This window comes from Pipistrellus hanaki (assembly GCF_964339955.1).
Source record: "Pipistrellus hanaki genome assembly, chromosome: 8".
NCBI lineage: Eukaryota > Metazoa > Chordata > Mammalia > Chiroptera > Vespertilionidae > Pipistrellus > Pipistrellus hanaki.
The window spans coordinates 55868731-55892863 of NC_140510.1; the positions used below are offsets into that span (position 1 = coordinate 55868731).

A 24133-nucleotide genomic window follows, 5' to 3' on the forward strand; every position below is an offset into this window, starting at 1 on the left:
GTAGCGATTTTCAACCATTTTCATATCATGGCACACGTAAACTAATTACTAAAATTATGTGTCACACCAAAAATATTTTTTGTCAATATGACATAAATATAGGTAGAATTTTGATTCATTCAGACCAGACAGCTATTGCTGTATTGGCTATTGTCATTTATTTATTTGACAACCTAAGGGAACAGAAGTCAGGACCCCTGACCAGTTGAAAATCACTGCCTTAGAGTAAGGCAATGTTTGAGGACAAAGGGCTAGGACAGAAAAATCAAAACACAGTGTAACAAAGCCTAGAACCAGTCTCAAGAAGATGAAGGTGATATGTAGGATCAAGGTAACTTAATTCCCTGCTAGAACCAAATTCAGAAGTCTTCAAAAGAAGATAATAGAAGCCACAATCTCTGAAATATATTGCCCACTATGACCAGTATACAATGAAGAATTACTATACATAAGAAGAATCAGGAAAATGAGACTCGAGTCAATAGGAGAAATAATGGATTGGAAAAGATTCACAGATAACCCAGATGTTGAAATTGGCAGAGAGGTTGTATAAAATAACTTTTAGAAAGAGAGAGATAATGAATGAAGAGAATTTCAGAGCCCTGGCCGAGTACACCAAAAGGTTGGGGTTTCAATTCCCGGTCAGGGCACATGCCTAGGTTTTCGATTTCAGGTTCTATTCCTGATTGGGGCGCGCACAGGAGGCAACCAATCTATGTGTCTCCAATGTCTCTCTTCGATGGTGGCGATCTCTCTCTCTCTCTCTCTCTCTCTCTCTCTCTCTCTCTCTCTCTCTGTTATCAACAGGCATATCCTCTGGTGGGGATAAAGAAAACCACACCAAACCATAGAATTTTGGTGTGCATGTCTACATGCGTGTAAGAGTCCATGCACACTTAACATTTGTGCATCTGATTATGTGTAGATTTTACTTTGATAAAAAAAAAAGAGGGTGTTTGTTTTTGTTAATTCTCACCCAAGGTTATCTTCCCATTGATTTTTAGACAGAAGGTATGGGGAGAGACAGAGAACAAAAAACATCACCCCAATCAGGGATAGAGCCTGCAACCCAGGTACATGCCCTAGACTGGAATCAGACATCAGACCCACAACTCTTCACTCCACAGGATGATGCTCTATTAACTGAGCCAAACCAGCTAGGGCAAAAAAAAAAAAAAGTATTTTTCAGTCTGCAGGCCACCGCTCTATCCACTGAGCCAAACCGGTTAGGGCTAAAAAAAGTATTTTTAATAACAATGATGGAAAAACAACCAAACCAAACCAACAAAACCAAAGTGAGTAACAAAAGAGCATTTACCCCTCAGGCATCATATTAAACTCATAGGTTTTTTTAAAAATAAATCTTTATTGCTCAGATTATTATAATTGTTTTTCCTTCCCCCCCCCCCCCCCATAGCTCCCTACCACCCAGTTCCTGCCCCACCCTCTGCCCTTACCTCCACTCCCCCCCTCCCCAAACTCATAGTTTTAATGTAATGGCTTCTGGAAGGACCACAACTTAAGGGGCCGCCTCACACATCGCTTCTATCACTTCCTCCAGGATGTGGAGGCCAGGAGGGGATGTTGGCGGTCAGCGTATCTGCCACCTGTCTGCTGGGAGAGTTAGGAGGCTGGAGGAGTTGCATCCATGCCCCTGCCACTTGCTGTGGGGCCTCAGATCCCCGTGGCATGCTGTTTTCCTGCAGAACGACCACAGGGAACCCGAGCACCTGAAGATAAGGAGGCGATCGGCCCACAGTCTGGGTCAGCTCACTGTGCCATCTGTGAGGGGAGTCACGAAGCTCACGTCTTGTTTACCTCCCTGTCAGTGAATCCCCCCAAAATTATATTTTCTCCTTTAACCCCTCTCCGTGTCCTCTCCAAGGACTCCAGTCCTGTCACGCTGAGAGGGGGCTCTGGATCCTTGCTCAGCACCTTGGCTGCTGGCCAAAGCCTCTGGCTGTCTCTCGGGGACAGACCATTTCCCATGGTGCCGTCTTCCTGTCAGCGCTCCTCTGCTCTTGGTCATTGGAGGCCTATAACCCAGAGCCCGGAGCCCGGGGATTCTGGGCTGTGTTTAGATTTGTCTGTTTCCATTCGGTACTGCACAGGTGATGTTGGTCTCAGGCAGGTTCCTGTGCAGCCAGGCAGTTTGCAAATTGTGCATCTGGTGAGGTGTGGGAGCAGAAACTCATGGTGCTGCTCTACCTATAGGCACCAGAGGGGGTCACTGGATTGATGAGCCAACATCACCCTTATCAGGTATTCCGCCCAGCCTGCAAAGCAGAAATTGGCCACAGGCGGTGCTGGTCGTTTTCCTTCTTATAGGGAGAGGATTGCCACGTTTTTGACAGTGGTGTTTGAGAGCATTCTGTGTCCTTGGTTTGGCAGTGTTTAAGGAGAGGAAACATTTCACCAAGTTTTAGTTATGCCGAGTACTGCTGTGAAGACGTTCTCATGAGAAAAATCTGGAAATTCTTTCTCTACGTTAAGATAGAACCAAACAATTGAGAGCATCCCGGAGGGGCCTCCGCTCTGCCTGGTTTTGCTCAGGGGTCTGGGCCAAGATGCAGCGCTGGGTGCCAGCCTCTGATCTATTTTAGGAACATAATAGAAAAATGGCTTGCTACTTACTGGTGTGCTTCCTGTGCTCCACACCCCCACACAAAGAACGGTTTGTAAAAATTCGCTACAAGCAGTTTATAAAACTCAGCTTTGTCTCCAGCAGAACAAAGATTACACGGTTTTCTCCCCATGAAACATTTTTTCTTACAGTAAAATGTAATCACAGTACCGGTAGGAGCGTTGAAACGACCACATGAAACCCCAGCCTCTGGCAGCGCCTGGCAACGGGCGTGGGGGGCGCTGTGAGAGCAGGACCTGCTGCCTGCAGTGCGTGACCAGGGGACCAGGACCAGCAGGACACAGCTCCTACCTCCAGTGGGTCCCAGGGCAGCAAACGGAGCAAAGAGTCAGGTACATAAACAGCCAGAATCTCTCCGGGATGGTCAGGAAGGAACGGTTGGCTTATGGACAGACATGGTTTTTTCCCTGGGGAAGAAACAGTAGCAGAGGAGGCTGTGCAGTCGGCCTTGCTTCACTTGGCCTCCGGGGCCAGGATTTTCCTGCCTTCAGGATGAACATATTGAGCGACGAAGCCAAAATCTGCCCCTTTGGCGCGAGGACTAGCCTGAGCTGATTATTGTGTGAAACAGCAAACAGAGAAGCTCAGGAAACTGTAGAGGTTGCCCTTCTGTAGAGCATTGTGCACGAATGAAGGGTATCTTCAAAGTGTCAAGGTGTCTGCTCTCAGGATCGGGGAGAGGAGACGGCTCGGCCCCAGCAGGGACACTTATCCACGGCGAGGTGCATGAGCTGCAAACAGCCCTGTCTGGCTCCCGTGCCTTTCCTGCGACCTCCCCATAACTGAGCTCTTTCTGTCTTTTGTCCTTAGCTGAGGATGGAATTTAAGTGCATGGCTCAGGCTTACCTGGGAGTGACCGATGGCCCCTTGGCGTCTCCCATGAGGTATACACATGAATAAACTTTGGTTTGTTTTCTGTTATTACTCTGCCTTTTATTACTTGGGCCTCAGCCCAGAACTCAGAAGGGTCAGGGAAAATTATATTTTCTCCCTTAACCCCTCTCTGTGTCCTCTCCAAGGACTCCAGTCCTGTCACGCTGAGAGGGGGCTCTGGACCCTTGCTCAGCACCTTAGCTGTTGGCCAAAATCTCCGGCTGCCTCTCAGGGACAGAGAGGAGAAACCCCTCCACAGAAGGAGGAGGGCCTCTAGCCTTGGGGAGGAGATTGGGCGTGGGACGGAAGGGCCAGGGCTGAGGGATGGGCCAGGGCTGATCCCAGAAGGAGGGAGGGCCGTGGGGAGCAAGCCCAGATAAAGGGACAAAGGCGTGCTGGTGCCCGACGGAGCGGAGAACAAAGAAGAGACGAGACCTGGCTGCACACCCCGGGTATGTCTGTGTATGTTGTGTTTGTGTGTGTGTGTGTGTGTGTGTGTGTGTGTGTGTGTGTGTGTTTGTGTGTGCTCTATGGGCACACATGTGTAGGGAGCATCATTAACTTTCTGCTTCCCAGTCTTGGGCAAGAACTTGCTTTGCTTTTCTGGGTGGTTGATGAGTGGATTGTGGGGGCAACCATCAGAATGCAGTAGACTCAAATGACATCAGTCCCTAAGGAAGTGTGTCCATCCATTCCCTCATTCACATGCAGCTGGGAGAGGCCGGGACAGATTCTCTCTCAAGGCCTCACTAAGAGCCAACCCTGCCCACACCCGATCTCGAGCTGTGAGATAATCTCCCGCTTGTGAGCAGCCCAGACTGTGGTGCTTGGTAACAGTGGCCCTGGCACCTTGATATGCATAGTGGTTCCACTGCTCATAGGACGGGGCTTCCCCTCCGTCTGCATCATTCTTTTGTCCCTCTGAATGTGACAGTGGCATCTTGGTTGAGTCCCCCTTGCATCGCCCGCACACTCGCCCTCGGTGAGAACATGGCCTCTGCTGCTGGTCACGCTACCCAAGGCTGCCCAGGAATGGAAGGTGGGCCCTCTAGGTGGGTGCTGGTGCTGGATGGATCTGTCCCAGAGTCTCTTTCCTGTGGAGGTCAGTCAGGAAACTCAGTGAAGTTGAGGAACCACGTAAAAAGGAAAAGAAAGGGAATCCTGGAGCCCAGGTGATCTTATGTTCAACAAAGTCAGGCCTCAGATGTTGATTGGAATGAAGTTGAATCTCCCCCCCGACCCCCCCAGCTCCGATTTCTCACAAGGGTTCCTGGTGCCGGCCTGCTGGACATGCGGACATGCGGGTATTTTTACTGTCAGCATTGAGTACCGCTAAAGGCTTTGATGATCTAAAGAACCGAGCCATTTCCTCGGGGTTCCAGGGGCTGCTGAGTGTGGGACCACAGCTGGGTTGAGGCCGCACTGTCCTTGAGCCCCTGGACACACATTCCCATGTGTCTCCGGAATCGGTGCTGTCCACATGCCCAGCAGGGGTGTCTGCAGGGTGTCCATTCTCGCCAAAGGAAGGGTATCTCCATCCTTTGCCAAAATGCCATTCACAATGGTCAGCTCACAGGGACAATCCCCAGATAGGTGAAGAAACAGGAAAACATGACCTGTGGTCAACAAACAAACAACAAAACAAACAATCTGTGGACTCAGACCCACACACTAACCCGCTGTTAGAATTAGCAGATGAGGAGTGTAAAACACTGTGACAGAAATGGTGACGATTCCATTGGGAAAGGTGCATACAACAGGCAAAGAAAGTGGTGAATTTCAGGAGAGATTTAGACATTCTAAAAAGAACCAAATAGAAATCACAGAATAGAAAGATATGCTATAACAGGCTTGAGAAACCAGGAAAGGAGATGGAATGAAATACTAAAAAGCACTCCATTGAATCAAAAGGAGAAGGAAAGGGGGACAAAAGGAATGAAGACTGTGGGAGCAGATAGAAAGTGCACAGAAGATGGTAGACTTGAGCAGAACCACACCAGTGACTACATTGAAGGTACCCTGACCAGAAGTCAGACAGGACGGAAGAGCTGACACTCAGCTCTGTGTACTGTTTACCAGGGATGCCCGTGAAGCGGGGTTGCAATTACCCCACCGAGACCAGAAATGAGGCATAGCCGGGCTGCGACAGCCCAGGTGGTGCAGGTGGAGAGCTAGGTTTAATCAAGCATGCTAATGAAATGCTCACTCACACTGCATTAAACTGAGTCAGCGGATGTGTCAACGTCAGGGTGTTTAGTCTCTGATCTGGGGACATGTAAAGTGTCTTCATTTATCAAGTCTTCCTGTATCTCTGCCCACGCTGCCCACTGTTGCCTGCCTCTTGGCCCCTGGGCACCCATGCTGGTGGTCTGGTTGGGAGGGTGCATCCAGTGCGGAGGTGTCCAGGCCCTGGAAGTGGGATTTGGCTCCTTGGGCAGGGAATTCTGATCTCAGGATATGAACGACTCACCCACAAGGAGGGGCAGGGCTGAAGAAGGCCAGCAGAAGGCCCGCAGGTGTGGCCTACAAGGTGGCGTGGCTGTGAGAAAGATTATCTAAGGCAGTGGTTCTCAACCTTTCCAATGCCGTGACCCTTTAATACAGTTCCTCACGCTGTGGTGACCCCCAACCATAAAATCATTTTCGTTACTACTTCATAATTGTAATTTTGCTACTGCTAAATGAATCGGAATGTAAAGATCAGTCTTAGGCTTTACAGCAGCGGTTCTCAACCTGTGGGTCACCTAAGACCATCAGGAAACACAGATATTTACATTATGATTAATAATAGTAGCAAAATTACAGTTATGAAGTAGCAACCAAAATAATGTTATGGTTGGGGGTCACCGTGACATGAGGAACTGTATTAAAGGGTCGCAGCATTAGAAAGGTTGAGAACCACTGCTCTAAGGCAAGGACTCATGCGGTGCCTGGCACAGAGTAGGCACTCACTGTTTTCGTTGAGTCTAGTGTTCATGGAATTGGCCCGGGCCTCTCCACCCTCATCCCTCTGGCCACCCACCCCTGACTCCGCGCTGGGTGACCTTGTCCCCTGCGTCCTGCAGTGCTGCACGCCAGGCCTCACACCACTCACTCTGCTTCTGGGGCTCAGAGAGCCTTTCCTCCTCTTGGCCTCTGGGCAGGTTTCTACTCCCTCCATTCGTGTGTCAGCATCTCCTCCTGACCCTTCCCCTTCTACCTGGGCAGGTGAGCATGTGTGAGCCGGGGTGGCCTCTGTGCGGGCCTGTCCTGTCACCGCTGGCCTTGGACTTTGTTCTGCCCTGCTCTGCCCAGCCTGGTCAGCAGCCAAGCACCACACCCATTGTTGAGTGGAGGAATTTCACTGGGAGTTCAGATAACCCTGCTGGAATTTTCCATCGAGATAAGCAAGCTTGAAGGTTTCAGGCAAGGCAGGCCAGCCATTCCTGCTTATCTGCAAGGTCTCAGCAGATAAGAGCATTCTGGAAGATCTGCAGCTCAGATAACAATCACACTCTGAGTTCCATCCTTAACCAGAGCTCTGCATGGACGCCCCAGGAGATGAGGAGACGGGAGCCCCTCTTCCCACATATCCACAGAGCTGGGCCACCGGGCACACCCCCTGGAAAGGAGACGCGTTAGTTCACACTCTGAGCCAATCGGGGCCTCTTCACAGGAGCAAGGGGGCCCTGGGTCTGGGCTCCGTGGGGGCCGCAGCCCTGAGAGCTGCTCTGAGAAGCTCAGAGATGTTTATGCAACAGGGGAGGGGCTCTGGCTGAGAGGCCGGGAGGCAGCTGGGTGGAAAGTTGTACAAAACTGGTGTGGGATGGCCGGAAAGGGGCCAGGTGCATGGCTGCCTCGGTGCAGGCAATCCCGTCGCTGTCACGTTTGTGCAGAGTCTGAAGAGTCCATGGGTGGGGGTGTTGCCACGATTCTCCAGACACTGGGAGAGTGCTCAGACCAATCCCCAGCGGCCCTCTTGGCTCCAAAATCCCATAATTTTGCATTTCTCTCGAAGCGGAATAAGCTGAGCGCACACTGCCTGTACAGCGGCCTGATTAGGTGGCGCAGTGGGAGCTCCCCCTGTTAACGCTGATAAAGTGCCAGAGAGCAAGTCCAAGGTCCGGATAGCGAAGTACTGGGAGCTAACCATACCGTGCAAGGACATCGCTTACGCGTCGCTTTTGCTTAGTTCCCACGACAGGCTCTGGTGCGCAGTGCCACGTCGGGCGGGGTGATGGCCAGGACGCCTGTGTCTGTCCCCCTCCCTCCCCGTTGTCATGTCTGCAAGGGAAGGGATCTTCTGATTGAAAGGTCTCAGGTTCTCCCTCTGCTGCTGAGGTTCGATCCCGGTGGCCGCAGGAAGCCTTTGGCCCAGCGCCCTGGCCTGGGAGGTGAGGGACAGAGGGGCAGTGGCCTGCTGAGTGCCTGTGGGAGGACCCTGCAGGGTGCAGGGAAAGGCTGCCCAGGCTGCAGGCTGGGCACCCCTGAGACCACAGCAGCGAGGAGCCCAGCCCCCCGGGTATCTGAGCTCACTGTCCAAGGTACCCCTGGGCCTCTCGAGGTGGGGAGGGGCCAGTAGGTGGTTTGGGTTCAGACTGAGCCTGAGCCCGAGGCCTCAGGTGTCAGCTCACTGTGTCACCTGGGCGGGGCGCGCCTTCCCTGGGCGCTTTGGCTTGGGCACAGGGGTAGGCGGGATTCTGCAATGGCTCCCAAGATCCTGGTTCCACAGAGGAGCACAGTCAGGTGGGAGGGTGACAAAGCTGGCAGGTGGCATTAGAGACCCACAGCACCCTGTCCCCAGGTGGCACCGGGCCAGGAGCTGTCACCTGACCTGGCCCGGCCCGCCTGGCTGGCGTCCGGTTCCGGGCGCAGGTCCCCAGGAGCTGGCTCCCGCCGTCCGTGGAAGGACCGCGCTCACTGCCTTCTCTCCTTTGCCGAGTGGGCAAAGCTGCTGCAGCCCGAGGAAGGAGCTGAGAGGAGGCTCCCAGAGGCTCAGGGACTGGGAGCATCGGGTGACACAAGCCCCTGCTGGAGGCTCACTTCCGGCTGCGCGCCCAGGTGCTGCTGCTGGGCCCGCTCTGAGGTCCAGCCTCCGCCTAGGTGGCCACATGACCGGAGGACCTTGCCCTGGGAGCCTGGCAGAAGGAAGTGGCCTGTCTTACGGGCCGGGGGGCGGGGGCTGGCCTGCTTCTGCCCCATCTCTGCTGGAGCCCGGCCTCCACCCACCCGGCTGCCCTGGCCACCGCTCAGCCGGCTGCCTGGTGAGGGAAGCCGACCTTTCCCCAGGGCAGAGGGAGGCAGCTAGGGGCCCCGCGGGCCCAGTGGGGATGGCCTGTCAGGCTCCCGGGAAGTGACCAGGCCTGGAAACACGTGAGTCATTGTTTAAACTTCTATATACTTGGCAGTGTCTGCGTGTATGTGTGTGTGTGTGTGTGTGTGTGTGTGTGTGTGTGTATCCATGTGTGTCTGTGTGTATATGTGTTTGTGTCTGTGTGTGCGTCTCTGTATGTGGATAAGTGTGTGTGTGTGTACCCACACATGAATAATCACAAGGGCACAGTGAGGGGAAGGAGTCTGTGGGACTGAGGGCCAGGGTGCCGCGTAGGAGCCGGGTCAGGGAGGTCGGGGTCCCTGCAGGAGATTCCTACGTAAATTGCAGTGACAGGCCTTTCAGGTAAAGTGCTCGCAGTGAGGAGGAACCAGGTGCTCAGTCAGTCGGGAGCGGAGGAACCTCACAATAATCTCCGTGTTCTTTCCGTGCTGGGAGGGTCACACAGGGGACACCTGAAGGGAGACTCAGGAGCCAGCCCCGCCCTGGAATGTCCTCGCCCCTAGGTAGGCTTGCAGTTCTTTCTTTTTCTGTGGGAACAGGAGACGGGCTTGTAAGAAAGGAAAGGCCCAAAATCAGGATGCTGGAGAAAGAGTCTATTAGCCCTCTCACCAATCCGCATTCCTGGAGCATCTCCGTGAGAGACTTCAAAGACCCACCCTGATTAATATCTGGAGGTGGGGCCAGGCCTAGAGTTTTCAATTTCCTCTCTGAACAGAGGGCTTCCACCTCTGATTATTGAAAGCTTACAACCCTAATCACACAAAAATTATACATTAAAATGCTCACTGAGTCTGATTCATTACAGAGGAAAGAATCAAAACTGAGAGATGAACCAGTGGTAGTAAAATGGTTCATTAAATTAGAATAGTTGTAGGAAGGTGACATGGTCTTTGAACTTACATAACAGGTAGCAATGTGTAAAGCTGCCTTTGATACATGTCGTAGTTGTTTTAAAGGTAGGGTGCAGCCGAAACCGGTTTGGCTCAGCGGTAGAGCGTCGGTCTGTGGACTGAAAGGTCCCGGGTTCGATTCCGGTCAAGGGCATGTACATTGGTTGCGGGCACATCCCCGGTAGGGGGTGTGCAAGAGGCAGCTGGTCGATATTTCTCTCTCATCGACGTTTCTAGCTCTCTATCTCTCTCCCTTCCTCTCTGTAAAAAATCAATAAAATATATATTTTAAAAAAATAAATAAATAAAGGTAGGGTGCAAAAGTATATGTTAAACTATGGTTTTTTGGTTTGTTTGCTGTTATGATTCATTAAAAAAAAAAAAAAAAACTAGAAGAAAGTAAGCAAAATGCTATTCCTGGTTGTATTAAGGGTATGGGATTATGAGTGACTTAATTTTTTTCATATTGAGGATGCTGTATTTATATTGACAGTAAAATAACATTTTCCAACAAAGGTGTCGCATTGCCGAAGGAGTAAGACACTGGCACCTGGAATTTCAGAAATGGTCTATGCATTCATAGCCCACCTACGTGGCTAATTAAAACGTGTTTTCGGCTAAAGATTTTCTTGACTCAAGAAGAATTTTATTAGCTGGTACCCAAAGATAGCAAGGAGAACTTGAGGGCTATCGATGGGGGAGGATGCATGGCTGTGGGTGTGTTAGGACTTCCTGTGTAAAATTACAGCACAAGTCAATGGACCATCTGCTCCTAAGCAGGTGCCTTACGTACCTCCAGCGAGAAACAACGGACAAGCCCGGGAGGCACAGAAAGCTCAAGGACTCCATTCTGAAAAGGTCCCCCCACCTTCCCGGCTGTTTCTAGTGTAACTGATGTATAAGACAGCGTACATTAAGGCACGTAACATGTTGCATTCATCTACTGCAACATGATGACCACCGTCCATCAGGTGATCCCTCCAGCCCGTCGCTGAAGTGCTGTTCTTTTGTGGTGAGAATTGAAGATCTACCCTCCCAGCAACTTCGAGGTATAAAATACAGTCTTGTTAGCTGTAAACTCCAGGCTGTACATTAGACACCCCAGAATTTATTCATCTTAATACTGGGTGTTTGTACTGTTTGATCAGTATCTCCCCATTTCTCCCAGCCTCTGGTACCCATCGCTCTACTCGCTGCTTCTCTGAGTTCAGGGGAAGAGCCGTTTGTAACTTAGGACTTGCTACTGAGGTGACAGTCTTTGGCCGATGGGTCCCGGCCAGCAGGCGATTCACTGTGGAGGACTGCACCGCAGTCTGGATGCAGGAGTGAGTCCTGCACGTTCCCGACTGGCTGAACTCACACCAGGGCCTGGGGCATCTCGTGTGGCTGTGAAAGCCACCGGGGGTGCTCCCAGTTCTGCCCGTTTGTCTTAGAGTTGCTGCTGGCTATCAGTAAGATGGGGTAATGCCGGGGCCCCCAGAGGCCTCCTGCTCCACTCCCATAGGAGGCTCAATAAGCTCCACTCCTCACCCTCGCACCCTCACGGGGTGGCCTTCCAGTGAGTCACTTGCTGCTTTTCTTGGCCACTGTGAGCTGAGCCGCTGGAGGCCCTTCTGCTCCCCGCTCTGCCTGTACCAGTTCACCACATGCCAGGTTGCCTGGTGTGACTGGCTGAGCAAACCGTGCTCTGGAAACAGCACGTCTGTCCAATGAGGGCTGCTTGCTAAGTGAGCCCGCGTGGGTTTCTGAAATATTTGTGGAACAACTTCTGTGTGCCCCAGGAGGGCAGTCCTTGCACTCTTGAGTGGCTGCAGCCTGGGGGGGTGGGGGGGTGGGGGGTGGGGTGGGGAGGAAGCAGATAGTAACAAAATAATTATATAAATTAAACCTCATTGGAGGTTACAGCCCAGCAAGAGCGATAAGTCATTACAAAATTAGTTCTGGGAATGAAGGTAGAGTTAAAACTGAGATAATTTCGCTGGAGAAGGGGAACAGGACCCATGGCCCATGACATCTGTTTTATTGACTGCTATTTATGGGGACTGGACACATGATCGGGGCCAGGCTGGCAGCTGCGGGGCCAGAGAGGAGGCTGCAAGCCGAGGGAGATTTGTATCAACCCCAACAGAGAGAAGCAAGCAGATCAACAGCCCTTCCCCAGAGGCCGACCCCTGTGTGTTTGACGGAGAGTTGTTGGAAACTCTCTGGTGATGTTGAACTCTGACCTCTTGTTATCTCTCTCTGGGCTTCAAGGGAGTCTGGCTTGTTGAATCCCCAGGGCTCTGAAGTCCATTCCCGGCAGCCAGCTGGCTTTCCAGGTGCTTTCCTGCTCTCTCAGGTTGTGTATGTTGCCTTTGGGTTTCATTTTCCTGTTACCAGGGGTCAGATTCCGTGGGATGAATTGCTGGGAGTTCGGCATGGGTGGGTGGGCTCTCCGAGAGCAGAATGCTCCCCAGCACCCTCACTGAGTGCCGGTGGGTCTGTGGGATGCAGGAGTCCTGGGCGCCCAGAGCCCCGACCCCCCAACAGGCCCAGGCAGGTCCGGCCAGGTCTTGGCCAGATTGCTCCTAGAGCCTGCCCCCTGCTAATTCTCAGCAGAGACTCTGGTCCCTCCCAAGTTCCTCCTCTTCTGCCTCAGGCTCTGAGAAATTTCCCAGTTCAGGCAAATATTTCAAAACATTGGTGTTTCTTTTTTTAAAAAAATATATTTTATTGATCTTTTACAGAGAGGAAGAGAGAGAGGGATAGAGAGTTAGAAACATCGATGAGAGAGAGTCATCGATCAGCTGCCTCCTGCACACCCCCCATCGGGGATGTGCCGGCAACCAAGATACATGCCCTTGACCAGAATCGAACCCGGGACCTTTCAGTCCGAAGGCCGACGCTCTATCTACTGAGCCAAATCGGTTTCAGAAAAAACATTGGTGTTTTGATGGGTTATTTGCCTTTCCCTGTTTTCCACAGTACCCTGTGTTTCCTCCCCTCCCTCCCTTTCTTCCTCGCTCCCTTCCCTCTGCTATTTATTTATAAAATATATTTTTATTGACTTCAGAGAGGAAGGGAGAGGGAGAGAGAGAGAAACATCAATGATGAGAAGGAATCACTGATTGGCTGTCTCCTGCACACCCACCACTGGGGATCCAGCCCACAACCCAAGCATAGGAATCGATTCATGATCTCCTGGTTCACAGGTCGACGCTCAGCTACTGAGCCACACTGGCTGGGCTCTCTCCATTGGTTATTAGAGGCACTGTTAGTACTGTGACGAAAACTGACAAAATCACAGCAGTGATTCTCAGCCTTATCAGTGAAGGGAATCAAAGATTTGCCATCTTGAAGCTACCTTTTGGGATGTGGACTTCAAGCTGTTTATTAAGAAAGAAAGAAAAGACTCAGAAAAAACTTTTGACCCTGAAGAGGTTTAGACAACCGGCTTCAGGAAGGGGGCCTTGTCTTCAGGACCTTAAGAACTTTTGCCCTCCCTCTAGTCAGGAAGATTCCTGGCCTGCTCACTGGGCACCAGTGTCCCTGAGACTCTCCTGCGTGTATGTGTGTGTGTGTGTGTGTGTGTGTTTTCTACTCTTCCTCAGCTACCTGTAAATCGCCTGTTTTTTACTCCTTTGTCCAAAACTGTCTCCTATCCCTGATGTTGCTTCACTCTCTGGGGTTTTCATGTCTATGTGAATTCCCTGTGCACATGTATTAACAAATTTGATTTTCTCCTGTTAACCTGTCTCTGTTAAATGGATGAACTTAGAAGGTGAGAGAAAAAGTATTGATATATTTTTTAGCCTCCACAGCAGGCACTGGGGAGCTTTAGAAAACATGGATGTTTCAGACACTTTTTGGAAAAAGGAATAGGTTTTAAAGGTGAGAATTAGTGGAATGAGGACCATCAGCCCATATGATGACCGGCCCACCATGGCCTGCAGCCCTTTTCATACAGTGGTCTCTGCCAGTCACCGCCAACATGCTTTCCACACACAGCTGCTCACAACATTCCTCACAGCTGGCCCATGCTCTAACCACTGAGCTCGGTCCTCCGCTTTCTCGATGAGAAGATGGGTGCAGAGCGCAGCAGTGACCTGGAGCTCCATCAGTCCCTCTGTCTGTCACCCATCCCAGGCTGTCTGCACTCTGCTGGGAGGCAGTGCTGCGGGTGAAAGTGCTAAGGTTACTTGGTGGCAGATGTTATGTGTCTCCGCAGGCCATGGCGCAGGCGAGTGGGCCCCCCCAGGCCGGGGCGGGGCAGCCCTACGTGTTCAAGCTGGTCCTCCTGGGAAGTGGCTCTGTGGGCAAGTCCAGCCTGGCTCTCCGTTACGTGAAGAACGACTTCAAGAGCATCCTGCCCACCGTGGGATGTAAGTGACTGACACCCTTTCTTAGTCTCCACGGGAGAAGCCAGGGCACCGACCCAGGCAGAGCACACAGGGCAGACGTTGTCTAGAGCCTCAGGCATCCTGGGCCCAGGCAGGGAGAGATGAGGTCCCAGTGGGGAGGCACAGCAGCCTCCAGAGCTCATGGGAGTCTGCAGGGGTGAAGCTTTAGGGCCAGGGTCTCTGGCCCCCAGTGGTTGGGTGTGGGGATTGTGTCTAAGTGAGGGCTCTGCCTCTCAGTCTCCCTCTGCTAAGCACTGCCCTGGGCAGGTTACCTGTGAGCAGTCCCCTTTCTGCCTGGATTGGGGTGGGGGTGTGTGTGGAAGGGACAGTAGGGCCAACCCTCTCACAGCACTTCTGACAGAGACTCCAGGATAGAGCTCCCAGAGGTCAAGGTCTATGAGGTCTGCTGGGCTGTTGGCCTCCTTCACATCCCGCCTGGAGTGAAAGCCCCGATCCCCACCCGAAGTAAGGAAACCCAGCATGTTCTTTACCCAGTCCTCCTGGGAGGCAGCGGGCAGGGCGGAGAGCCACCTCACCCAGAATCAGAGCTTTGGTTTCAAATTTGGACTCTGCCGTGGACAAGCCATCTGTTTCTCTGAGTTCACTCATTCATTCATGCACTCATCCGTCCATTCATTCTCTAATATAGCGAGTATCAGTGGGTTTCTGAAAATGAAGATAATAAATGAGGGCTCTTTTCCGAGTTGGAGACAAGGAGTCTATGCGGTGAGGGTTAAAGGTCGCCTCCGTCCTGCCCAGGGCCCACTTGAGGGCCGGTGTTTCTCCAGGGAAGACAGGCTTCTGTCTTCTATAACAGCTCAGTCACTTCTGCCTCATCACCACTCGGACGGAAAACCCCAAACCTTTTGAAAGTTCATCGGGACTTTCTATTGATGGAAGCAGAGCTGCTGCCATCATTTTCAGATGAAAAGGGGAAATGTCAGAAGCTTGGCTATTGAATGGAGGAGGTGACCCTGAGCTTTGGTGCCCACGTGCAACCTGGCAGTGACGCCTTTTAAGGTATAACCAACATCACATTCAGAAATGTGACTTGACGTGGTGGAAAACGAACAAAGGATGTGGATAAACGGCTGACATTCCCGGCTCATTCGGGAGAGCAGAGGGCAGGCAGGGGGCTTCATGGGGCAGCCAGACAGCAGACTCAACCACCTGGTAGAGGGCGCCCTTGGCCCATGGCGAAGACAGGAGCTGAGTGTTAGAAGGCTGAAGCTCAGGGGACAAAGTTCGTGCAGCTGACAGAGCCCCTCCAAGGCCCGTTCGCGGCCTGCACCCTCAGGACAGCAGTCCCACGGAGCACCTGCTGCGTGTGTCCATTTCCCTCCTGACCCTGAGCCCTCGTGAGTGGGGAGCCATTAGTCCCCACGTTGAGACAGAGACCACGGCTTTGTTTGACCCAGTCAGTCTGCTCTGGCCGCCGTTTTGGGGCTGAAAGTTGAGATCAAGGTGCCTGCGAGGTAGGTTTTTCCCTGAGGCCTCTTCTGCTGGTGTGTAGGAGCTAACTGCACTCACCGGAGCCTCCTCTCTTTGTCTACATGAGGGGAGGAGAGGAGAGAGAGGGGCTCTCTGAGTCTCTCTCCATAAGGGCACTTACTTCATCACAGGAGCCTCACCCTCAGGACCTCCTCTAACCCTAATCACCTTCCAAAGGCCCCACCTCTTCACACCATCACACTGGGGATTCGGCTTCAACCTGTGAATTTTTCGAGGACACAAACATTTGGTCCATACACGTAGGAAGTTTATCTGATTCAGGTTCCTGGACAAGCGGGAAAGTGTGGGGCGTGCCGGCAGAGGACCTGGCTGGCGGTCTCCCCAAACTGGAGTCTCCTGAGAGAATCAGGATGTTACCAGCTCTGAGCTAAAAGCCCAACCCAGCCCCACCCCACCCCACCCTCTATCTGCAGTAGGTGGAATTGTGCTTCCCAAAAGCCAAGTCCAAATCTCACCCTCCAGTGTCTGTGACTGTGGTCTTATCTGGAAAAGGGTCTTTGCGGATGTCATTGGATAGGGGTGTTGAGATGAGATCGTGCTGGATTGCAGGTGGACCCTGAGTCCACCGACTGGGACCTCATTGGAACTGAGGGACTTGGGGAGAAGGCCATGTGAACCTGAGGAAGAGACGGGATGTGTCCACAGCCCAGGAACGGGGACGGGGCCGGCCCCACCACAGCCAGGAGACGGCAGGGAGAGGATTCTCTCTCAGAGCTTCGCGGGGAGCCTACCCCATGACGCCTCGACTTCTGACCTCTGGTCTCCAGAATGGAAACAATATTTTTCTGTCTTAAGCTACCCAGTTTGTGGTAATTGGGTACAGCCGCCCTAGAAACAAACTCTCTGCCTTGCAGTGAGGTGTTAATTTCAAGAATCTCCCAACAGGGCCCTCTCCAGCCCCCTCCCCACCCTGTGCTGTTCTGTGTGTGACACACCCCACACGCTCTGGTTGGTGCTACCAACAACCATGTGAAAATCACATCACCTTGGCCAGCAAAGCTCGGAGCTGTGAGTTCGGGCCCCGGGAGCCTATGTCCCCGCCCGAGGCCTCCGTGTGTCTATGAAGCATCTGCAGCAGCTATTTGCGACACGTGGCTTTTGATGGGAACGGCCAGCTCCCAGAAGAGGTGTTTGCTCAGCCCTCCCAGCTGTGGACGGCAGGAAGCACGTGTCTCCGATGGTTCGCTGAGCCCAGGGCTCGTGCGGGCCCAGCCTGACTGGTGGGTGGAGGCCGGGCCTCCAGATAAAGCTGCCCCTGGGCCTCCGTTCCAGGTGCGTTCTTCACGAAGGTGGTGGAGTTGGGTGCTGCGTCTCTGAAGTTTGAGATCTGGGACACGGCTGGCCAGGAAAAGTACCACAGTGTCTGCCACCTCTACTTCAGGGGCGCCAACGCAGCGCTGCTGGTGTACGACATCACCAGCAAGGTGAGGCTCACCCTGCCAGGCCTGTCTCCACACCCTTCGCACGGCATCTGCCGTGTTCTCCCTGCCCTCTGTCTGCAGCAGTGGGTGGTACTGTGTTTCCCAAAAGCTCTGGCCAAATCTTAGCCTCCAGGACCTATGAGTGTGGCCTCACTTGGGAAAAGGGTCTTTGTGGATGTCATTGGTTAGGGGTGACATTGGTTAGGGGTGTCATTGGTTAAGAGGGCACGGCTGGTCCTCCCAGAACACCCTGCACCGCCATTCAGGACTCCCACTCATGACCGGGGGGGGGGGGGGGGGGGAGCAGGTGTTACAGAAACAGGGAGGCACAGCCCTGGCTGCACATCCCACACCTGGAGTATCATCGGGACAGATGCTAAATACCAGTGAGCAGACACCTGGAGCAGGAACAGGAAGGGCGGGGCTTGGGGGAGTCACGGGGGGCAGGAAGGTTCTAGCAGAACGTGGAGGGAGAAGCAGGGACAGCCCTGCCGGGTGGGTGGGGGCAGGGAGGTGGTGGGCAGGCGAGCAGGAAGGGAAGCAGGTGGACCTGCCGTAGGGAGGGGAGGGGCCTCGTGGGGCCCAGGCAGGAGCCCCACTACCTGGTCTGCAGGGCACTGCTGAGCCTCCTCGGACTGTCCGGGGAGGGGGTAACAAACTCCCTGTGGCCCAGAGCCCCCAAGGTCGGAGACGGAGCAGATGTCCTCCTCATGGGACAGGCCGGGTGGGTAGGATTGGGGTGGGGGGGGGGCTATCTGTCATACGGTCAATAGGACCAGAGCATGTTCTATACAATGTGGCATGGACACCTGCGTTCCTGTCCCGGGAAGGCCGCCCATAGATCTGTCTGAGGTTCTTCTTTCCTTTGTGAGGATTCCTTCTGCAAGGCTCAGCAGTGGCTGAAGGACCTGGAGCGGGAGTTCCTCCCTGGAGAAGTCGTGGTGATGCTGGTCGGCAACAAGACGGACCTCAGCGAGGAGCGGGAGGTGACCTTCGAGGTAGAACTGGGGACGGGTCATTATGTCACCAGGAGGAGGAAGGAGAACCCCTCCCCCCACTCACATGCACAGCCACCCACACGTATGCACACACACACGTATGTACACCCACAGGTACACACATGCACATTCACACATACAACGTGTTTGCCTGCACACACCCAAGCACCCACTCACATGCACACTCACCTCCCCCCACACTCACCCACTCTGGAGATGAGGGTTTTAGAATTTTTCCTTGTGTCTAGTACATTTGTGAAGAAGGCTCAAATGAAGAAGTTAATTTGCTAGGGACTGAGCAAGGATAGAACATTTAAAGAGCTGTCGTTCTTCTGTCAAAGCACCCACCATGGAGGAGTAAGAGCATGGGAGATGTGGGCAGGGGCCTGTATGGTGAGCCCCCAGCCCTCGTGACCCGAGTCCTGGGCAGGCCCCGTCCGGGAGCACCAAGTCACAGCACTGAGTCAGCTCCAGGGCTGCACCTGCCGCGGGGGGCTTACTGCGAGGAGGCTCACCTGGGTCTCTCACCAGCTGGAGAATGAAAGTGATGACTGAGCCACGTGTGGGGTTGGATGGGTGGAGAGAAGAGGTGTCGGCTAAGCGTCTTAGGGAACGCTTTGTAAGTAAGTGCTGTGGGTTTCGTGGCTGTTTTCCTCAGGAAGGCAAGGAGTTTGCGGAGAGCCAGAGCTTGCTGTTCATGGAGACCTCGGCCAGACTCAACCACCAGGTGACCGAGGTCTTCAGTGCCGTCGGTGAGTGAGGGTCCCAGGGAGCCCGGGGGTGGGGCCATCATGGACTCAGCTACATCAGGCCCTCTTTTCTGGCGTCCTGGACCCAACAGGATGTCACTAGGGACTGGGAGGTGTGTGGGAGAGTTGGGGCCTGAGCTTCATGGCTCCAGGGGAATTTCAGCGAGGGGTGGGGTCTTAGGACTGTGTCGTGCAGGGCTGTGCAGAACTGGGGGCTCCCTCGTCCCACCCCTACCCCCTCTGTCTGTGCTCACAGCTCGAGAGCTGCTGCAGAGGGCCGAGAGGAAGGAGGACCAGACTCGGCGGGGAGATGCCCTGTTGACGCTAAACCAGGGGCCCATGGGGCGGGCCAAGTGCTGTGCCCGCTAGGGGCAGCCACAGCCACTTCAGGGTGAGCCACCGCCAGCGCCACATGGACAGTGGTGCTTGATTCTGCTTCTCCATTAACACTGGCTAGTTCCCGGCAGCTGGCATCTCTCAGAGGAACCACTCCCCAAAACCTGTGGGAGTCATTCAGGAGAGGACGGTGTCCATGGCCTCACCTCCTGCACCCAGACCCAGACCGAGTCCCAGCTGCCCAGGCCGGAGTACCCGCCCAGCCAGGCTGCTCATCCCCCCTGCTGCTCCCGACTGCAAGGAATGAAACAGGCTGGAGGAAACGGACCTGGTGCTGGGCAAGGCCCACCTGCTTGTGGGACTGGGGAGAGGACGGAGCGGGCGCAGGGGGAAGTGGCAGGGCCAGGGGAGATGGAGTGACGATTTTCTAAAAAAATTAAACTGCTTTTTATATATAATCTTGTCTCTGGTGCATTCGCAAGGTGGGGGCTTTGCCGCACACATCCTAAGGGGGCTCCTGGTGAGGGGCTCAGGAGGCAGTCAGGCAGCAGGCGGTGACAAAGGTGGCACGGGACATCTCTCCAGTGTTGACACAGGTGCCCCGGCCTCGGCACTGCCTGGCCCCCTTCACCGAGGCCAGGTGGTCGCTGTGGGAGGGGAGCCCCAGGGGCAGGGGGAGCTGTCAGAGGAGCTGTTTGGAGGGATTGATGTTGTTTTTCATCCTTGCCTCTGGGACTAGGTTAAGCATGTTTGGAATCTTAAATAGGATGTTGTTAGCATCTGAAAAGGGTGGCTTCACTATATTGATGGTAAGAACGAACAGAGAGACACATGGAAAATTTCCAATCCCGTTGGCTTTGAACTTCTTGGCATTTAAAGGACACCAACATTTCTAGGGACCCCTCCTGGCTGCTCTCTGCTCTCATCCACCCTTTATGGGCACATCGGCCCGGTCCCTGGGCCTGGATCTCACATGGGGCTTGGCTGGTGATGGGCTCTGGCAGGCGGCTGATCACACCATGGAGGCCTGGCATTGTCTAGGCTCCATCTCAGGGAGGTCACCACAGCATGGCTGTGTCCCTTGCCAAAGGTCATGGCCTCCCTTCTAAGTTCTGGCTGTTGCTCCCTCGCTCACCCATCAGCCAGGTGCCCAAGTCTCTCTGAATCGTCACACCTGGGCAAGCGTTATCCTAATGGCAGGGCCTGGGCTCCTGGAAGACCCAGCATCTGTTCTGGGGAGATGGAAACAGCCCCCAGGTGTCCTGCCATTAAAACTGTCCTGGAGCTTATTCTAAAAGACACTCCATGGGACTTTTCCAGACAAAAGCAGAGCAGATGTCCCAAGGCGCTTTTTTGTCATGACCTTCTGGGAAAGCTTAGGGATAAAGAAAAGGGCCCAATACCTTGGTTGTTTGTTTTTAAGTAAGCTTTTATTGCTTTTGTGAAAGAGAGATAGTGATAGAGATAGAGGTAGAGATAGAGAGATAGATAGATAGATGGATAGATAGAGATACATTGATGAGAGAGAAACATCCACAACATCCACTGTTTGCTTATTGCAGAGGATCACGCCCACAACCTGGGCATGTGCCCTGACCTGTAATCTTGGTGACCTCTTGGGTCAACACTCAATCACCAAGCAACACTTGATGGGTTACCTTAGACAATTTTTTAAAAAGATAATTTCACAGGTGAAATCTGACAACTTATTCCAATGTGTTGCAGTTTCTAACTAGTAAAGTTTGACAGTTTTTCACAAATTATTCCCTTTGCTCCCCTGGCCACCAGATGGCGATCTACTATCACTTAACGGACCGGTAGTTTTATTGCTAGCTTTACCCAGTGGCCAGATAAGTTTTTACTGAACAAGTACAAAAAACGTTTTATATAAATGTTAAAGGCACGCTTTCAAATTATATACCCATTGCATTTTGAAGTTATTTATTACATGTTCTTACAAGCTAATATCTTTTTTTAAAAAAATATATTTTATTGATTTTATACAGAGAGGAAGGGAGAGAAATAGAGTTAGAAACATCGATGAGAGAGTCATAGATCAGCTGCCTCTTGCACACCCCCTACTGGGGATATGCCCGCAACCAAGGTACATGCCCTTGACCGGAATCGAACCCGGGACCCTTCAGTCCCCAAGCCGACGCTCTATCCACTGAGCCAAACCGGTCCCGGCCAAGCTAATATCTTTTTAAAGAATCCTCGTGATTGGCCAAAAGCCTTAGAACAGAAAACACGTGAAGTCTCATGATCCATCTTCAATGTGTTAATTAAGGTCAACCAGGCTGCTCCCAGGTCCTGAGTCTTCACTCCTAAATACAAGGCTTTCAGAGGAATTTCTGATGCTTTGATAGATGCGACAGAAGTATGGAAGCAAGCATGACATTGGTAGGATGCCCTTACATCTATGCCTATTTTACTCCCATCTTATCAAACTAGCATTGCTGTGCTAGAATCTATTATTAAAGCGCCCTTGGACTCATTTCCACCAGAACCCCACCAGTGGCTGGGAAGCATTGTGGTCTGGGGCCCGGGTTCTCCATCACCTGGGATGTGATCTCCCCTTTCTCTCTCCTGTTCCCCAAGAGGCAGGTGGGAATCAACCCTGCACTGGGATCACCTGGCAGCCCTGCAAGCGGCACCCCTCGCCCAACTGAGGCTTTTGTTAAACTGGTTTGCAGCTCTGCTTTGAGGCCTCCCTGGTGAACCCACTATTCGGGCATGGTGTGGAAGACTGTTATGAGGGCAGAGGTTCTCTCTGTCCTTCTTTCTGGGGGGTGTCCAGTGCCTGGTACAGTGTCTGACACACATAGGGCGCTCAACAAATGTGTGTCCAACAAAAAGATAGGAACCATTGCCCCCCGCCCCCCCTTCGAAATCTAAAGAAAAAGGCCAGCTTTCTGAGAAACGGCCTCCACTATGGCTAATACATTTATGGAAGGCTCTCTGTGCCAGTGCTCACCCACCTCATCTCAGCCCTTCCCAGAATTTGTGTGTGTGTGTGTGGGGGGGTTTGGGCTGTGGTCCTGGAACACAATGTCGGGGAGGGGTGGCGATGGGGCAGGCAGGCATTCGTTGCTTAGAAGCGATGCCTCAGGAAGCATGGGGAGCACCTGTGCCCACAGGGAGTGACCGAGTCCAGCTCTCAGGGCGGGGAACACGGGACAGAAGAGCAGGATAACAACACCACAGGGAACCATCGCCTGCGTGGATCATTCTACAAGGTGGGAAGCCAACGTCACAACCAATAAAAACAGCAGGCACTACAGAGAAATAACGGATGCAGCTGTGGCTGTAGACTGGAGCCTACAAGAAAAGATGACGAAGACTCCCTGGCAACCTTGGGGATCTTTGGCTACACACTAAGATGACATTACAGAACTATTAAAATTTGCAGGCATGCTAGTCATCTTGCGATTACGTCGGAGATGGTTCTTATCTGGAGGAGAAACATGCTGAGCTACGTACGTAGGAGGAATGCCGTGACGCCCGCAGCTTCCTTTCCCGGCGCAGAGAGAAGGGGTGAAAGTGAACGCAGTAATTACTGTGGGAGCTGAGGGGCGGGTATGTGAGAGTCACTGTCATCACTCTCAAACGTTCTCATATGTTTGAAAACTTTCAGAATGAGGAGACGCAGGAAACATGAAATCGTCTGCCTCTTCATCTCTCTAGGCCCTGACAGAGATGTTGAGTTTCAGGGCTGCCCTAACAAAGTGTCAAACAACAGAAATGTCCCTCAGTCTGGAGCCTGGAGGCCTGGGGTGAGGTGAGGGCAGGGCTGGTTCCCCTGGGGCCGGAGAGAAGCTGCCCCAGGCCTCTCCAGCTTCTGGTGGTTTCCTGCAATCTCAGTGCTCCTTGGCCTGTGGGACGTCACCGTCTCTGCCTCCACATCCTGTCTGTGCCCCGACCCCCCCCTTTTCCAGGGAATCCCCTTATTGCGGTATGACCTCATCTTAATCATTTATGGCAATAAATAACTGTTCCCAGGTAAGGTCCATATGGAGTCTGGAGACATAAGTCAGCCCATCACAGAGGGCCACAGCCTGCAATTGTCTGATGCCCAGCCCTCTGGCTTCCCTGTACCCAGAGGTGCTGAGTGCTGACCCTGCTGGCGGGTCAGAGGCAGAGCCAGGTTCAGCCACATCCTGTTTACCTTGGTAAGGTCCTTCCCTCAGGCCTTCTTGGGGGCAGGTCACCACCAGTGACCCTGTCACTGCTCCACCTGACAAGAAGAGCTGCCCCCCCCGCCCCCCCAGCTGCCGCCCCTGGCACAGCCCCATCTGGGTGGTCTGGCCAGCTCTGCCTCCTCTCGCTGCCTGGTGAGCTGTGGACCTGCCTTTTGCAAGTTGAGCTGGGCCAGCTGGGTCTGAGGTCCTGCTCTGGGTCCTGGACCCTGGGTCCTACTGGGCTTAGGTGAGCATGAGTCCTGTGGTCAGGGTGGGCTCTGGAGGTCCTGCCAGCAGGGTGCACAGGGTTTCCTGCTGGAAATAAGTGGTTAAACCTGCTCCCCAGCCCTGGGTTGGAAGCAAGGCCTAGGGGTGTGAGGTTCACTCTCACTGAGCACCCATCCATGCCAGCAGCAGCACCTGTGCCCACCGAGCTCAGAAACGAGGTGGGTACTACTGTCTTGGGGTATTCAGATGTGGAAATTGGGGCTCAGGAAGGTTAAGGGGCTGAGTCTCCCTTCTCCGAAAACAAGTTACATCTGAGGCAGGACAGGGACACCACCCGATCTGAAACAAGTAGCAAAGGGACACAGTGTGGGCAGGAAGCGATCTAGGTTCGGTCTCCCTGCTGCTGACTGGAAACAAGCGACTAGAAACAAGCAACTCACAACACTTTTTCTCCTCCAGAGTACCAACCAACAAGGGAGGTGAAGAGGTCGAAGGAGGACCTGAGAGAGGGCGGGGCAAGAGAGGGGCGGGCCTGAGAGGGGCGGGGCCTGAGAGGGGAGGGGCCTGAGAGGGGAGGGGCCTGAGAGGGGAGGGGGCAGAGCTGAGAGAGG

The 24133-nt window shown here is 53.2% G+C and overlaps 1 protein-coding gene across 4 annotated transcripts; it reads left to right on the forward strand.

Moving 5' to 3' along the window:
- The first annotated feature begins 3912 nt into the window (after positions 1-3912).
- On the forward strand, positions 3913-19572 carry RAB17 (RAB17, member RAS oncogene family). Of its 4 annotated transcripts, none has more exons than XM_084892778.1 (7): positions 8640-8869; positions 10502-10770; positions 13929-14082; positions 16885-17036; positions 17906-18031; positions 18690-18783; positions 19037-19572. In XM_084892778.1, exons 3-7 carry the CDS (start codon positions 13932-13934, stop codon positions 19147-19149), a joined length of 636 nt encoding a protein of 211 aa, XP_084748904.1. In that variant the 5' UTR covers positions 8640-8869; positions 10502-10770; positions 13929-13931; the 3' UTR covers positions 19150-19572. The 4 variants fall into 4 exon arrangements, with proteins under 4 accessions (XP_084748906.1, XP_084748903.1, XP_084748904.1 ...); XM_084892779.1 differs by having other exon boundaries at positions 10608-10770; XM_084892780.1 differs by lacking the exons at positions 8640-8869; positions 10502-10770 and adding an exon at positions 3913-3969.
- Positions 19573-24133: the final 4561 nt, after the last annotated feature.